Here is a 16522-nt window from a genome sequence, read left to right on the forward strand (position 1 = left end):
TTTCCACAAACAGCAACTGGTGTCAGAACAAAGAAAACTGAGAATGAAAGATCTTTGCTATCTAAAGATAGTCACATCACAGAACAGTGAGATTGGTGTGACAGTGGAACAGTTTTGAGTTGCCTGAATGGTTTAATCGTGTTCCTGTCTTCCCAGTTGGGGTATTTTGTGGATGTTGCAATGGGGCAGGGAAAGATTATTTATCGACTGGCCTGCGATCAATCTGTTTGAGGTGTTTGGCATTTGATGGAGCTGTATTTGGATAGAATTGACCTCAATACTTCTCCTTCCCATACCTGATTTGACTCCCACTGAGAGTAAAATTCATCAAAATTAGTTAGCAAAGTGTGGGTCTAATGCAGCAATTGTACATTACATCTGTATTCCTGTAAATGTACAATGCTATTGTATTGTGAGCTGATTGAATTTCACGTTTTAGCTCATAACACTATGCTGCAGGATATGTTAAGAACACAACAAAGCCACTGGACGTGTTATCCAGCACCAGTAGCTCTTAAAATCTGCAGGCCTCCTAAATAGCATCTAAAGGTGCCATGGTGGCTCACTGGTTAGCACAGCTGCCTCACAGCACTAGGGACCCAGGTTCAATTCCACCCCTGGGCAATGCTGTGGAGTTTGCATGTTCTCCCTGCACCTGCGGAAGTTTGCTGCAGTGTTCCTCCACAGTCCAAAGATGTGCAAAGATATTGGGCATGCTAAATTGTCCTGTAGTGCCCTGGGATGTGCAGGCTAGATGGATCAGCCCTGGGAACTGTCGGGTTGTGGAGTAGCAGTTGGGTCTGGGTATGATGCTCTTCAGAGAGTTGGTGTGGACTCGATGGGCTGAAAGGGCTGTTTCCACATTGTAGTAATTCTATGATCAACTATAGTTTGATGCTCACTCTGAGGTCAAGATAGATAGAAAATTAATCAATAATCAATAAAAACCATTGGATTTCAAGGATGTATATCCATTCTAAAAGAAGGAATTTGATTCTTAAGCAATACCCTGAAAGACATGAAACAATCACACTTCATTTGTTTATTACTGCTGCCCATTTCCCAATCACTGATGTTGTCACAAGTCTAGAGGGATGGCTCCTGGAAGACTGTGCCTATATAATGTGGCAATCCACTTGCTGTCTGGGGAGCTGTACTCAGACGATCACTCGAAGGTGAGTTTGCAAATGCAATGCCTTAGCTTCATTACTTCTTATCTTCGTTAATTAGCTGTGAAATGGGTTGGGACCAGTGTGCACATTGTATGTAATTCTAGAAAGATCAGGGTATAAATTTTTCAATGTCAATATTTAAAATCAACAGGTTAATGAAATACTCTTCTCTACCAAAGGCTTTCTGAATATCTGTAGAATTCATAGCAAAGTAAATGCATTGACGAAACACATGAACAAAATAGATATGACTTCATGGCCATAATGGAGACGTGGCTGCAGGATGAAAAGAATTGGTACTCAATATTGAGGTATATATAACTTCCAAAAACAATAGGAAGCTAGGTAAAGGTGGAAGGACAGCATTGGCAATCAAAGATGTATTTGTGCGATAGAGACGCCCTTGATTCAGGAGAACAGAATGCAGAATTGGTTTGGCTGAAGATGACAAGTAGCAGGGGAAAGAATTACTAGTGCAGGTGGCCTACAGGCCCCTTACAGTAACCACAATGTGGAACAAAATAGACAAGAAAATATATTGGGTTAATGCAAATAGCAATAATCATGGAAAACTTCAATCTACACATAGTCTGGAAAATTCGATTGGCAGTGATAGCCCGGATGATTTGTCCATGGAATGCTTTAAAGATAGTTTCTTAGATGAGCAAGTTTTGGAACTGACTAGTAAGCAGATTATATCGGAAGTACTATTGTGCAATGTGATAGGATTAGTTGATAACCTCAGAGTTAAGGCACCTCTAAAGAACAGCGATCACAATAGAGATACAGTGACAGACATTTAGGGAATATTTCAGAATATTCAGAATAAGGATATTCCTACAATAAAGAGGAAATGCTAAAGGCAGAACCTACCATCTGTAGTTAACAAATGAAGTTAGAGAAAAGGTTAAGGAAAAAGCAGAGAACTGAACAAAGACCAGACTACAAAAAAAGCAGAGAATGACTCAAAAGATTAATTAGAAGGAAGATTTTAGATGTGACAGAAAGTTGGTCAGGAGTGTAAAACTAGACGGCAAGAGTGTCTACAGGGGTATTTATCAAGGAAAAGAGTAAGTAAAGTGAGTGCAGGTCCATCAGAGAGTGAGAATAAGGAATTCAGAGTGGATAATGAGGAAATTGTGGTCAAAATGAACAAATATTTTGCTTTAAGATAGTAGGAACTGCTGATGCTGGAGTCTGAAATAACAAGGTGTAGAGCTAGATGAACACTGCAGGCCAGGCAGCATCATAGGAGCAGGAATGCTGACGTTTCGGGATCTGGACCCTTCTTCAGAAATGGGGGAAGAGAAGGGAACTCAAATAAATAGAGAGGGGGAGGTGATGATGGAAGGTGGATAGAGGAGCAGATAGGTGGAGAGAAGACAGACAGGCCAAGGATATGGGGATGGAGCCAGTAAAGGTGAGTGTAGGTACAGAATTGGGATGGCGGTTGGTCAGTGAGGAGGGAGGGGTGGGTAGGTGGGAGGGAAGATCGACAGGTCAAGGAGGTGGGGACAAGCTGGGCTGGTTTTGAAATGAGGTCGTGGGTAGAGAGATTTTGAAGCTTATGAAGTCCACATTGAGACCATTGGGCTGCAGTGTACCCAAGCGAAATATGAGGTGCTGTTCCTCCAGCCTTCTTCAACAAAGATTCTTCCTTAGACTAGCTCCTTGGACCACTTCAGAGAGCAATCATGAATAAACCATATAACTGCACAACTGGACTCACCTATAGGTAATGCTGGATAGGAAAGTTCTTTAGAGGAGAAAGGACAGTTAGTGAAAAAGTACAACCAACTAACTCCATTCTAGCCAGAAGCATTCAAGTCACTATAGGCAGCCATTAAAGTGACAAACTGTTGGATTATAAAAAAAATCCGGTTAATTCACTTTTTGAAAACCAGCTTCTTATATTTGTAATGAACTCGAAGAATACCAGAGAAATTCTGTTCCAGATTTCCAACATCTGAGGTATTTTGCCACTATTCGCATATTTTGTTTAAGATTTTTTTTAAAATGCAGTGGAAGTTGAATATCCTTTGGTGAATGAAGTATTCGCTCTGAAAAATAACTATTTAACTGAAAAATAGCTAAAATAACTGCTGTTATCTTTGCCATTTCTGACTCAGAGGCTGGAACTCTACATTGAACCAAGGACTACCTATTACTTCAGTTCAATTTACATAAATTTTATGTATTTTTTTGATCACCTGTTCTTTCTCATAAGTGGCTCTAAATTTTGAATAACTTTAATTAAATATACTTACTGGTAGGATTATTCAAATCCACAGTCTATCACCATGAAGTACTTCCTTTTCAATGGAGCTAAAATGCAAAAGGTGATAACTTATGATTAACAAGAATATTATTTGTGTGTATTGTTCATTTTGCCAAATGACTTTACCAGGTAGCTGTTTTCATAGTAATTGATGAATATTATCTACTTCATATACAAACCCATTGGTTTTGCTCCATTAGTTTGTCCATCATGAAGCTCTCTCTGTTTGTGGGCTGTGTGGCGGTGTCTATCCTGGCTGCGGCCTCAGAACAGACATTCGATTCAATTCTGGATGAAGACTGGAGGAACTGGAAATCAGAGCATGAGAAGCAGTACACTGAGGTAAAAGGAGAAATTGCTCTAGTGCAGAATGTATTTTAAGCAATCAGCTGATTCTGAAGAGGAAGCGACTCCACATACCTGACACATATTAAGAATTTTTAGCTGCAGTTAATGTGAAAGACTCCTGTTGGCTGGAATGGATATGAATTGAAAGGTATTGATCCAGAAATTTCCATGGGCATTCTCCCAGTTTCGAACTCCAGCAGAGGACTGACTGAACTCACTGAGCAACAATACTTGTGGCTGAAGTGTTTTTTATTCATTCGCAGAATGCGGGCATTACTAGTTAGGCCAGCGTTTATTCCCACGCCCCTAATTGCCCAGGGGGCAATTAAGAGGCATCCACATTGCTATGGGCAATGCCTAAAGGGCATCAGTGAACCAGATGGATTTTTCCACGCAATCATCATCATCAGATCCTTGATTCCAGGCTTTGCTTGAATTCAAATTCCACCATCTGCCATGGTGGGATTTGAACCCAGGTCCCCAGAACATTCCCTGGGTCTTAGAATTAAGTGTCCAGCAATGACACCACTGGGCCATCACCTCTCCATTCATAGAGGCGACAATGTTCTTGCAAATAGGCTGCAGAGCTGCTGATACTCCCACAACACTTACATTCAGGAGGCTTGCCAAATTAAGTGCTAATCAGACATTTAACTGGGAGCACAAACTATCATGGGATTAAGGGCGAGGGAGTAGAATTGGCATTCAGAAACTGGGAAGGTGGTGCCTGCTGTCAGTAAGGCCCCTAGCTGATTTCCAGACCATAGGTAATTGAGAATGATGTGGGGTTGCAGACAGAGGAGAATCTGCAGCAAACACAGGTGTGTAGCCCTCCCTCTGTTTAAGGGCCTCAACAGATGTCAGTATAGAAAGCCTAATCTTGAGTCTTACTGCCCTGTACTTCCTTGTGCAGTTTGGGAAGCAGTAGGTTCCAACCTACCTGATAAATCCATGTCAGAAAGGGCATTACATTCAACCCATGGGGAACTCAAGTTTAAAGCAATTCCACTGAACCCTGTGTTCAAGTTACCAAGGAAACCGTAAATATAGTTCAAGCAGCTTCAGACTCATTCTGCTTCAATATATCAACATTGTCAGTGTGCACATAAATCACAGCACACCTCCAGAATGAAAGGAGTGGAGCAGACAAAACATTCTGAGAAATGCATGAACTGTATTGTCTCACTGTTTTTTATTGCTCGGTTAAGAACATCATGTAAAGATTTCAATCTTGCTGCTCCAGGGGTTCAAACAAGGTTTGCTATGTGCATGTAGGGAAAGGGAAATGAGGGCAACTTCTCTGATCTGGGTGGGAGAATAGATATCAGACTGGAAAGCGTTATTTCAGGTTTCACACAGAGAATTGTAAAGGTATTCTATGATTTTATGACTGGAAGATGCTGATTGGCTTAATGTCATTAATCAGGGTGAAGAGAGCTACAGGAGAATGGTCTGGGAGGACAATATGAGATTCATCAAACAACACAACCTGGAGCATTCGATGGGAAAACACGGATTTACCGTGGGAATGAACCATTTTGGAGATCTGGTATGTACATGATGTATTGCCGGGGATCTATTAGATGCTGGAAGCTGTGGTGCTGTAACTGAATGAGATATGATCTGGTCAGGGATATCACGACACCTCATTTTGACAAAGAATCTTACCTCCTTTGCCAATGTATGTCTGTGACAAAATAGATTCTCCTTTCTATTTTACATCCCTTTTTGTTCGGTTTGGTCTTGTTAAAAAGCCAGTCCCATGGGCTGGGGCACTGCCCATATATCTGCTGTACTTCCCAAATATAAAGCATTGATTGGGTCTACCTGCATCAAACAAAGAGACAATTTTAAAATGATGACGTAGTGCTGACAGTACTGCACACACCTGCATGAATCTTTCCCCGGCCCTTAACTCAGACAGTGAGGACTAAAACCCATCACCGGGTTAAGTTTAGATTCTAATATCCTTTCTGTGTCTGGTGTTAAGGAAGAAATCGGATTGTGAAAGTGAATTAAAGGCGAAGTCTGAAATGTTAGATCCAGTTTAAACTTGCACCTTGCTCTCCATCAAACAAAAAACCCAATGGAAACTGGTCCATATATATTTTTCTGAAGCGGGGTCTAGGCCCGAAGCATAGGCCTTCCTGCTCCCCTGATGCTGCTTGGCCTGCTGTGTTCATCCAGCTCTACACCTTGTCATCTGAGATTCTCCAGCATCTGCAGTTCGTACTGTCATAGATACTTGCTGTTCACTCAGGTTTGATGTGTACATCTCAACAATTCATTTTGGTAGGATATTCGGCCATGGATGGCATCAAACCTGATCCTTGTCTAACAGCCACGTCCCAGTGTGAACAGAATTGGGAATACTGTCTGACTTCCTCTGCTAAATCAAGGGTGCTGAGACCAATTCCATTGTAGTGTTAACTGAGACTAGGGAGTCAGGCCACACGATGAAATCTGACACCCCTCCTGAACAGGATGGTTCAGCTAAGCACCAATAACCTCAGATAGCAAGGTGTAGAGCTGGATGAACATAGCAGGTGAAGCAGCATCAGAGGAGCAGGAAGGTTGACATTTCAGGCCTAGACCGTACTACAGCCTCACCAATAACCTCAGCCGTCATGGTGGGCATCTGACCTACTCCTTTTGCAGTGAAAAGGATCTGCCAGGTTTTAACTGCCAGAAAAGATTATCAAATCATTTCTCACAAAATGGGGCACATGAGTAAGCACTGCTACTATTTTGGCTGCTGCACATAGACTAGGGAAATGTATCACTTCAGGCTCTCCATTCTGCTTTATGCTGACTGTGAGACCATGGAGAGTTGCTTAATTTCCTGCATTCTTCAAGCATTGTTGAACTCTGGAATGTCAACACTGCTTTGATCTCCCTACTTGCGAAATTCAGTGGGTGGGAATGTAGCAGTGTGAGGTAATTGACTCTCCTCTTGAATGCTCTCCAGTATGGGCTGCATGGTGCCTCACGGCACCAGGGACCCAGGTTCGATTCCACCCTTGAGTGACTGTCTGTGTGGAGTTTGTACATTCTCCCTGCATCTGTGCGGGTTTTCTCCGGTTTCCTCCCACAGTCCAAAGATGTGTAGGTTAGGTGGATTAGCCAGGCTAAATTGCCTGTGGTGTTCAGGGATATGTAGATTAGGTGAGTTTATAGGGGAATAGGTCTGGCTGGGATGCTCTGTGGTTGGTGTGGACTTGTTGCGCTGAAGGGTTTATTCCCACACCGTCGGGATTCTGTGATTCAGTAAAAGCCAGTCACTTGATTAATTAATGGTCATGTGTTTGATTTTCTAGACAAATAAAGAGTTTAATGAACTCATGAATGGATTCAGACCATTAGATTCTAATAACGTGAATGTAGTTGATGAATTTGGTGGTGACCGAAATGATGAGGAGGCCGATGAAGATGAAAATGATGATTATCTGGAAGATGCCACTGTTGACTGGCGTGAAAAAGGATATGTGACTCAAGTGAAAAACCAGGTAAAAATCATAAGGAATTCTTCCATGGATTATTAAGTGAAAAAAAACTTAAGTTCCTGATGAACATTTCAGCCTCATTTTTAGATCTTTTTCACACAGAAATGCCTGTCCTGACTATTAGTTGCAATTATGTATGTGAATTAGCTATTGGTGAGGCATCAAATCATATTGTGAGTAGTCTATGTCAATGTTCATTCTTTTGGATTAAGAGACTATCAGATATTGTTTTTCAAAGTTTAAAAGTTTTATGAAATTGCTGGAATATATTTTAAAATTCAGGTGTACATGTTGCAGTCTAACATAGGAAATAAAACAATCAGGTCCAACCTTGCAAAACTCAACATTGACATTTTTCCAAAATGCACGGTCAATATTTCTTGTACTACCTTGTCGAGTATCTATTCAAGAACATTTGAAAGGGAGCTGCTGAATAGGTTGGGGCTATTTTCCCTGGAGCATCAGTGGCTCAGGGTTGACCTTGTAGAAGCCCATAAAATCATGAGGGGCATGGATAGAGTGAACAACCTAGGTCTTTTCCCCAGGATAGGGGAGTCCAAAACTAGAGGGCGTAGATTTAATGTGACTGGGCAAAGATTTAAAAGGGGCCTATGGGGCAATTTTTTCGCACAGAGGGTGGTGTGTGTATGGAATGAGCTGCCAGAGGAAGAGGTGAAGGCTGGTACAATTACAACATTTAAAAGGCACCTGGATGGGTATATGAATAGGAAAGGTTTAATGGAACATGGGCCAAATGCTGGCAAATGGGTCTAAATTAATTGAACAAGTTGAACTGAAGGGTCAATTTCCATGCTGTACAACTCTCCGACTCTATATGTGCTACATTCTGATTTATAAACCCATCATTTCTCTTTGGTTTGGCTGGAGCTTGAACCTTTATCAATCATTTTCACTACCTGGGCAACGTTTATTTATATGTATTCCACAAGGAAGCAGAGCATTCTGGTAGTGCTGGGGGAGATTGGGCCTGATTTTCCCAATCGAGATATGAAAGAGGAACTGGGTCCATACTTGTGTCAGCGACCTGTCTCCATTGGAAAACTGACTAAACTTTGTGTCCTCCTGGGTTTGAGCCCTGAATTGAAAGTCTCCTGTCCAATTATAGCTTGATTTTCTTTTGTTAAATTCAATCTGTCACTTCTTGCCCAGTCTGTGAGCCAGTCCATGCCCGGCTGCAGTTGACTGGTATCTTCTCAGCTTTTTCTCACGCCTTCAAGTTTGATATCATTGGAAAAGGCTGGTGTTTGTGTTGTGTTTCACTGTCAACTATCATATATTTATAAAGCTTATGAAAATGAATAACACTGGCCATAAAACAGTGCTGTCCATGATCTGATTTTATTAAGATGACACTGACCATCCTATTCCATGGGCTTCAATTTTGTTAAGCAGCCATTTTTTTCGTAAATTTTCTTAAAGTCTATGCAGACATCATTCATCACTTTTGGGGTGGCACAGTGGCTCAGTGGTTAGCACTGCAGCCTCACTGCACCGGGGACCTGGGTTTGAGTCCAGCCTCAGGCGGCTGTCTGTGTGGAGTTTGCATATTCTCCCCGTGTCTGCGTGGGCTTCCTCTGAGTGTTCCAATTTCCTCCCAAAGTCCGAAGACATGCAGGGTAGTTGGGTTGGCCATGCTAAATTGCCCATAGTTCCCAAGGATATTTATGTTAGGTGGATTAGACACAGGAAATTAGGGGAATGGGCCTGGGTGGCATGATCTTCAGAGGGGCAGTGTGGACTTGCTGGACTGAATAGCCTGTTTCCACACAGTAGGGATTCTATGAGCATTTTCCCTTCATCAACCTTCTGTTGCTTCATCCAGGGCAGCTAGAAGCACTTCCTACACCAGTTGATTTAAGCCTGAATTACAAGCAGTGCGCAAATTTATTCTGCCTTGAATCCACTCCTAAACTTCCTTATTAAACTATTCATGTGAATTAGCTATTGGTGAGGCATTGAATCATAGTGTGAGTAATCTATGTCAATGTTCATCCTTTTGAATGTCGGTCATGCCACATTTCAAAAGAGAATGTACCCTCCTACCACTCAGACAGTCACCAATTGCATGTGTTTTTGATAAACTTCAAAAAAAACAGGAACTGACCTCGCCAGTTTAAAAACAGTACTTCAACTGACAATAAATGGAAGGAATATTTTAATGTAATCCAGAATGTTGTTAATGTGATCTCATTTCTGTCATTACCAGGGAAATTGTGGTTCCTGCTGGGCTTTCAGTGCGACTGGGGCCATTGAAGGACAGTGGTTTGCCAAAACTAAACAACTGATTCCTCTTAGCGAACAGCAGCTGGTTGACTGTAGCTCATTATATGGAAACGCTGGCTGCAGAGGTGGATGGATGTCAAATGCCTTTGAATATGTAGTCAATAGTGGTGGCATCAATTCTGCTACAGATTACCGTTATGTAGCAGAGGTAAATTACTTTTAAATGCGTTTTCAGGTATGTTTGTGGTGTTTAGACAGTGGACCCCAGTGCTAATTGAATGAGGAGTTAAGGGTATTTACATTCCTGTGTATTGCTGCTCCCCATTTTGTGAGCCAGCATGTTGATGTGACCATCAGCTAAATCATCACATCATTCGGCATATCCTGTACTTGATCTGGGGAATGTACACCACCCAGCACAACAGTTACTACACCAACATTTTCATATAGTTCCAGCAACAACTTTCCACTATTAAACCCTATGCGTCAGCTAATAAAAGCAAGTATTCCATCTGCTTTCTTAACCACTTTATCCACCTGTCCAGGCACCTTAAAGAGCCAGAGGCTGGGGGACAAGGGTCCCACTGATTGTTTGTGTTTTCCAGGGCCCTACTATTTATCATATATTCCACTGCCTTGATTGTCCTACCCAATGCATCACCTCATACTTACCCAGATTGAATTCCTCTTGTCACTGATCAGCATGCCCAAATCCTCCCATAATCTAAGGGTATTGTCCTCACTATCTACCACCTCAAAATGCTTGCATTATCTGCAAACTTACTGATCAACTCTCCTACATTCAAATTTAAATAATTCATATATACCACAAACATCCAAGACCCCAACACTGATGATGGAGAAACCCACTAGATACAGGCTTCCAGTCACAAAAACACCCCTTGACTGTACCTCCATTCTTCCTGCCACTCAGCCAATTGTGGATCCAATTCGCCAAATTTGCTTGAATCCCCTGGGCTCTTACGTTTGCTATCAATCATCCATGCAGGTCCTTACCAAAAGCCTTTCTGAAATCTAAATAGATTACATCAAAAACGTTGCCCTCATCTACTAACCTCTCCAAAAAATTCAAAGACGTTAATCAGACATGATCTCTCCTTAACAAAAGTTATGCTGACTGTTCTTGATTCAACCTTGCCTCTCCAAACACAGATTAATTTAGAATTGGGTCCATTAGTTTCCCCCTCCACTAAAGTTAGACTGACTGGTCAGTAGTTTTTGGGAGCATTGGATAAACCAGAGAACTACCAGGAAATAATCTGTGATTTGTATATCTTGAAGCTGTACTAACTACAGTGCAGTGTGCTGACCAAAATCTGACCACCAGTAAAGAAGGAGATCTTTCAATAGTTGCCACATTTACCAGCAGCTTGTTATCTTTTAAACCTGGAAGTGGTGGTCACCTTCAATAATGAGTTTTGAGAAGATTTGTAGCTCAGATTGAGGTTCTGGATGTGACATTGCTCGCTGAGCTGGAAGGTTAGTTTTCAGACGTTTCGTCACCATTCTAGGTAACATCATCAATGAGCCTCTGACGAAGAGCTGGTGTTATGTCCCTCTTTCTATTTATCTAGTTAGGTTTCCTTTGGTTGGTGAGGTCATTTCCTGCGTTAGCGATGTCATTTCCTGTTCTTTTTCTCAGGGGATGGTAGATTGGCTCCAAATCAATGTGTTTGTTGATGGAGCTCCGGTTGGAATGCCATGCTTCTAGGAATTCTCGTGCGTGTCTCTGTTTGGCTTGTCCGAGGATGGATGTGTTGTCCCAATCAAAGTGGTATCCTTCCTCATCTGTATGTAAGGATACGAGTGATAGTGGGTCATGTCGTTTTGTGGCTAGTTGATGTTCATGTATCCTGGTGGCTAGCTTTCTGCCTGTTTGTTCAATGTAGTGTTTGTCAGAGTTCTTGCAAGGTATTTTGTAGATGACGTTCATTTTGTTTGTTGTCTGTATAGGGTCTTTATAGGAAATATAGGAAACAACATCACCAACCCAAGGAATCCTAACCAGATAAATAGAAAGCAGAACATAACACCAGCGCTTTGTCGGATGTTCACTGATGGTGTTACCTAGAATGGTGACGAAACGTCTGAAAACTAACCTTCCAGCTCAGCGAGCAAACTCACATCCAGAACCTTCAATAATTGAAGCAATGTTTTAAGATCAGCTATTAATGATCCTGTAAAAAATATCACGAGTACTTGGAAAATATGATGCAGAAGGAAAAACTAATAACTTTTCATAATTTCTCTAATATTTAGCAAAATAACTGCTCATTTATGATAAACAAGATTGCTGCCAAGATCAAACACTATGCCTTTGTCATTCGAAGAGTTAAATATTTATCAAGAGCAGTGGCAAGGATTGGACCAATATCTGTTGCTATTGATGCAAGTAAAAGAAGTTTCCAGTTTTATAGACAAGGTGAGAAACAGAAGCTCTCAATGATGTGCATCAGTTGACTTATCAACCAATTCTGTACAAAATACAGGACTAAAAATCATACCTCCACTTGTACTCTGCAAATTACTTTTACTTTTTATTCTTTTACAGTATTTTAGATGGAAACTGCCGTACCCCTTTCCCTCACTGATGTCTTACCAGCCCCTGTGCTTACATTCAATCCAGTCCTATGGGATTGAAATTGAATCAGATTTTTGATGAAGTGCAGAAATGGGGATGGGTAATATTCCCACTCCCATTGATAGGCAGCTCATAAACTTCTCCCTATTCACTCAAAACCTTTGGTACAGGAGAAGAGAGGTACCCTCCCTCAGTAGGTGGCCTTCCTGACAGACATTGAAAAGGCAGCGGGAGGTGTTAGCTGACATGGTGAATGCCAAAAGTCTCATCCAAGGATTTGGATGCCGTGCCACAAAAGGTCAACATGTGGGAATGTATCTTCACGTGCTACATCCTTGCACAAACAGCTGCATTCATTTCAGTCATGTGATAGCCCTAAAGAGACTGGGTAGACCATTTACGACTCAGGTGAGGTGACATATCTTCACCCAGAGAATGATGAGCTAGTTGAATTCTCTGCCACAGAAAGCGGTTGAGGCCAAAACGTGGAATGTTTTCAACAAGGAGTTAGATATAGCTTTTTTGGGCTAAAGGATCAAAGGGTATGGGCAGAAATTGGGAACGGGGTCTAAGTTAGATGATCTGCCACCGTTACATTGAGGAGTCTCGAAGGGCTGAATGGCCTAATGCTGTTTTCCAAGTTTCCTTGATCCCATGAATGATGAAACACAAAGCCAGTTGTGTGAAGCTCTAAGGCTTCATCCAACCTGAAGTGTGAACAATGGAGTCATGGTGCAGAGTCTGCAGGAGTTTGGCCGATGGCAAGTGAGAGTTTACGTGTTCCTGGGTGGGTGAAGGGCTCCCTAGCTTGGAAGCTGGGGTGGAGTATAGTAAGCTCACAGCTTGCCGTGATGGTACCAGCTCCCAAAAAATTAGATGGCAGTGAAGTGCCCTCATCCAGTTGGGGTAGGGGTGGGGGGGTGCGCTGCACATGAATGTACGAGATTGCATGTCAGAGACAGAGTGGGTGCGAAAGAAAGTGGGAAAGAGAAAATGTGCGACAGAGAAAGTATGTGAGAGAGTGAGTATAAGGAAGTGTGAAAGAGGGAGCATGAGAAAGTGCACGAATAAGAGATGTTTGAGAGGGAGATTGAGAGATTCGATAAGTGTGCAACAGAGGGTGAATGTGTGAAAGAGGAGGAATATGTGAAAGTGTGTGAGAGAGATTGTCTGAGAGATGATGGTTGTAAGAGAGGGAGACAATGAGAGGGCCAGGGAGAGAGAATGAGAGAGAGGATCAGTGTGAGAGAGTGTTAGAAAGAGTATGACTGAGAGAGAGGGGCAGTGCATGTCTGAGAAAAATGGAGAGTTAAGGGAGTGTGGGAGCAAGAGTTGTGTGAGTGTGAGGAAGTGTGTGCTTGACAGAGAGAAAGGAGATATGTGCCTATCTATGAGAGAGGGAGAGATGTTTGTAAAACCATGAGCAAGACATCTGTGAGAGAGAGGGCTGCATGTCAGCAACAGGGAGTGTGTGCAACAGTAAAAAAGATGGGAATGTGTGTGTGAGAGAGGGGTAGTTCTGAGAGAGAGTGGTCTACCAACATATGCCAGGCTGGGAGAGCAGGAATTCTGAGGCCTAAAGGCGTCTGTTCCCTGATCTTGTATGAATTCTGCTGAGACCAGTCCATAAGTAAACACCACTAAAGGTGAGCTCAAATTCAGTGTTAACTAAATTCAATTCCTTAGCTCAGCCTCAATTCATTCCCCATCAAGGAAACTAGGACTGAAGCTCACACCTCTCACTCTCTCCAACTCTCCTTCTTGAGTAAAAAGAATGCAAAACTTTTATTAATTACCTCCGCTGCTTGTCACTTCTAATAGCCATCTTCACTAATCTTTTTTTTAAAATGAGCAATTTATTATTCAGACATTTTTTTTGCCAAGCCACATGTCTCTTTTCTTCTTTCCTCAACTTCATGGTTAACGCTGTGTGAAACCTTTCCTAACTGAAATTCACACATCTATCCCTTGAGTGAGAAAAAAAGAATTGACCTGTCTGATCAACAAATGTGCAAGGAAATAATGCTTATACATTTTTACAATGGCATCGTATTAAAGATCATTTCTTATTACAGGAGTTTACAATAATCAACAATGCTCTGCACATCTCCCAAACCATGCAGTGTTGGTGGTTGGATTTGGAAAAATGGACAACAATGATTATTGGCTGATTAAAAACAGGTATGTACTTTATTAAAATAGCAAACAGCTGATCAGTGCTGGGACCGTGAAGGGAGCACTGTATTTTTCCCAGTGTTCTGGGCGAGGGAGGGAGACAAAAGCCAAAATTCCCACTGCTGATGACTGTCCAAAGACATTGGAGAAGGTGCAGAAAAATTCACAAGGATGACTAGAACTGGCAGGATATATTTATCAGAAAAAGCTGAACAGGCTAGAGAGCTCAATTATTCAGTAAAGAGAAGGTTGGGTCGATAGAAAACTTTAAAATGATGAAAACTTTGATGCAGTGGGCATAGAGAAAATGTTTTTTCTTCATTCATTCAGAAGATGAGGGCATCCCTGGTGAGACCAGCATTTATTGCCCAGAGAGCAGTTAAGAGCCAACCACATTACTGTGGCTCTGAAGTCACATATACACCACATTGAGTAAAGATTGCAGGATTCATTCCCTAAAAGTCATTAGGATTTTTCACGATGTTTAAAAATCGGTGTCATAAATAGAAGAGAGACCTTAATAAATCCAATTAGAAATTCAAAAACAGCCTCCTTACCCAGATTTGGGTGGAATTGGAGAAACTACTACCTTGAAGAGTGGTTGAACTGAATGACATGGGATGGCACAGTGGCTCAATGGTTAGCAATGCCACCTCACAGCGCCAGGGATTCCAGTTTGTACGTTCTCCCCGTGCCTCCATGGGTTTCCACCAGGTGCTCTGATTTCCTCCCACAGTCCAAGGATGTGCAGGTTGGGTGGATTGGCCAAGTTTAATTGCCCTTAGTGTCCAGAGATGTGCACATGACTAGCCGTGAAAAATGCAGGGTTACAGGGATCGGCGGAGAAAATCAGGGTGGGATTTGAACTAGATCCTGTCAGAACCTATATGTTTTCAATGTAAAAATCTCTATTTCTCTAATCACTCACTATAGAATTGTGATATTAATTCTTTTCTTTCTAATTTTCTAGTTGGGGAACAGGTTGGGGTGACCAAGGTTACATCAAAATATTGAAGAGTCGAGCAAATATCTGTGGAGTTTTAAATTACGCAGTCTATCCAATTGTGTAAGGAGTCAGATGTTAAACTCGAAGTTCATTGAACTCCGCCTGAAAGAATGATGGAAACAATCTGCTGATGCTGACTCATTTGACACCACTGCTTTAACTCTTGCTGCAATTTGAAAGCGTGAAATAATATCAGATTCTGCATATTTTGATAGCTTCATGTAAAGGCCACTGTCATTGTGTGTTTGATACATGTAACCACTGTAATATCTAAGTGACTACAATCTCCAGCTTGTGGAGAGACAATGGCCTGAATCTACTGCTGATGTTGAGCGATATAATAAACACTGCCAGCAATCACTTCGAGAGCCAGAACAAATCTGTTGTTTTTGGCTTTGTGTCTAGTTTAATTTGAAATGATAAACATCTTAAAATAATGCACGTATAGAGCCTGTTTTAATCCTTACAATAGTTTAAGTAATGAACGAATATGATAGCATTGTCAAAGTGTCTAGGCTTAAATCGCACAGTGCTCACACGGGGACGCTTTGGAAATACAAGTTGATCTGAGCAGGCTGCAGCCTGACATTGCCTACACGAGTGAGTTCAGACAAGAAAGATTGCATAGTTCAATGGAATTATTAGCACGTAACTGCAAAGTAAATTATCTGCTATTTACTGGAAAAGAAAGTCATTTTGGGAGAAGAGTTCAATGGAACTATTGAGAGAGGTAAAGGTTGAATTTTATGGTCGTTAATTGCTGGACAAACAGACTTGGAAGCCATTGGATCAGTACTGTACCTAGCAACAGCCTCTGCCACAAAGTGCTATGTGATTTCACATGCCACCCTTTTTTACATGTGTATGGTATTGGACACTGGCCCAGCTTTCTCAGAGCCAGCTCGCAGAGTGAATGGAACCTGTGACTCTCCTGTGTATATCTGTCAGCCAGGGCTCCTTAATTAAACCAGATTAACAGCCCCAACCAGGGAATTCTATTCTATGAGATCCACCTGGCCGATCTCCTTACAATCATTACAGTTTCAAGGTATTTTTCAGAACTTGATATTTCTAAATTATGATTTTTGGACTATACCTACTAGAAAGAGACCATTACAAACATGCTTTCATCTTTGAAGATTGGAGTTTGCCACAGGGATTTTGCAATGTCCTTACCATAACCCACAAAAAAAT

At 41.7% G+C, this 16522-nt stretch overlaps 1 protein-coding gene across 1 annotated transcript; it reads left to right on the forward strand.

The window, feature by feature from the left end:
- Window positions 1–1086: 1086 nt before the first annotated feature.
- On the forward strand, window positions 1087–15688 carry LOC125465623 (procathepsin L-like). The gene is made up of 8 exons (XM_048559349.1): window positions 1087–1175; window positions 3651–3792; window positions 5225–5347; window positions 7116–7304; window positions 9529–9753; window positions 11826–11988; window positions 14223–14328; window positions 15293–15688. The coding sequence occupies exons 1-8, from the start codon at window positions 1123–1125 to the stop codon at window positions 15390–15392; spliced, it is 1101 nt and encodes a 366-aa protein (XP_048415306.1). The 5' UTR covers window positions 1087–1122; the 3' UTR covers window positions 15393–15688.
- The last annotated feature ends 834 nt before the right edge of the window (window positions 15689–16522 follow it).

This window comes from Stegostoma tigrinum, chromosome 30, assembly GCF_030684315.1.
Source record: "Stegostoma tigrinum isolate sSteTig4 chromosome 30, sSteTig4.hap1, whole genome shotgun sequence".
In the NCBI taxonomy this organism is placed as follows: Eukaryota; Metazoa; Chordata; class Chondrichthyes; order Orectolobiformes; family Stegostomatidae; genus Stegostoma; species Stegostoma tigrinum.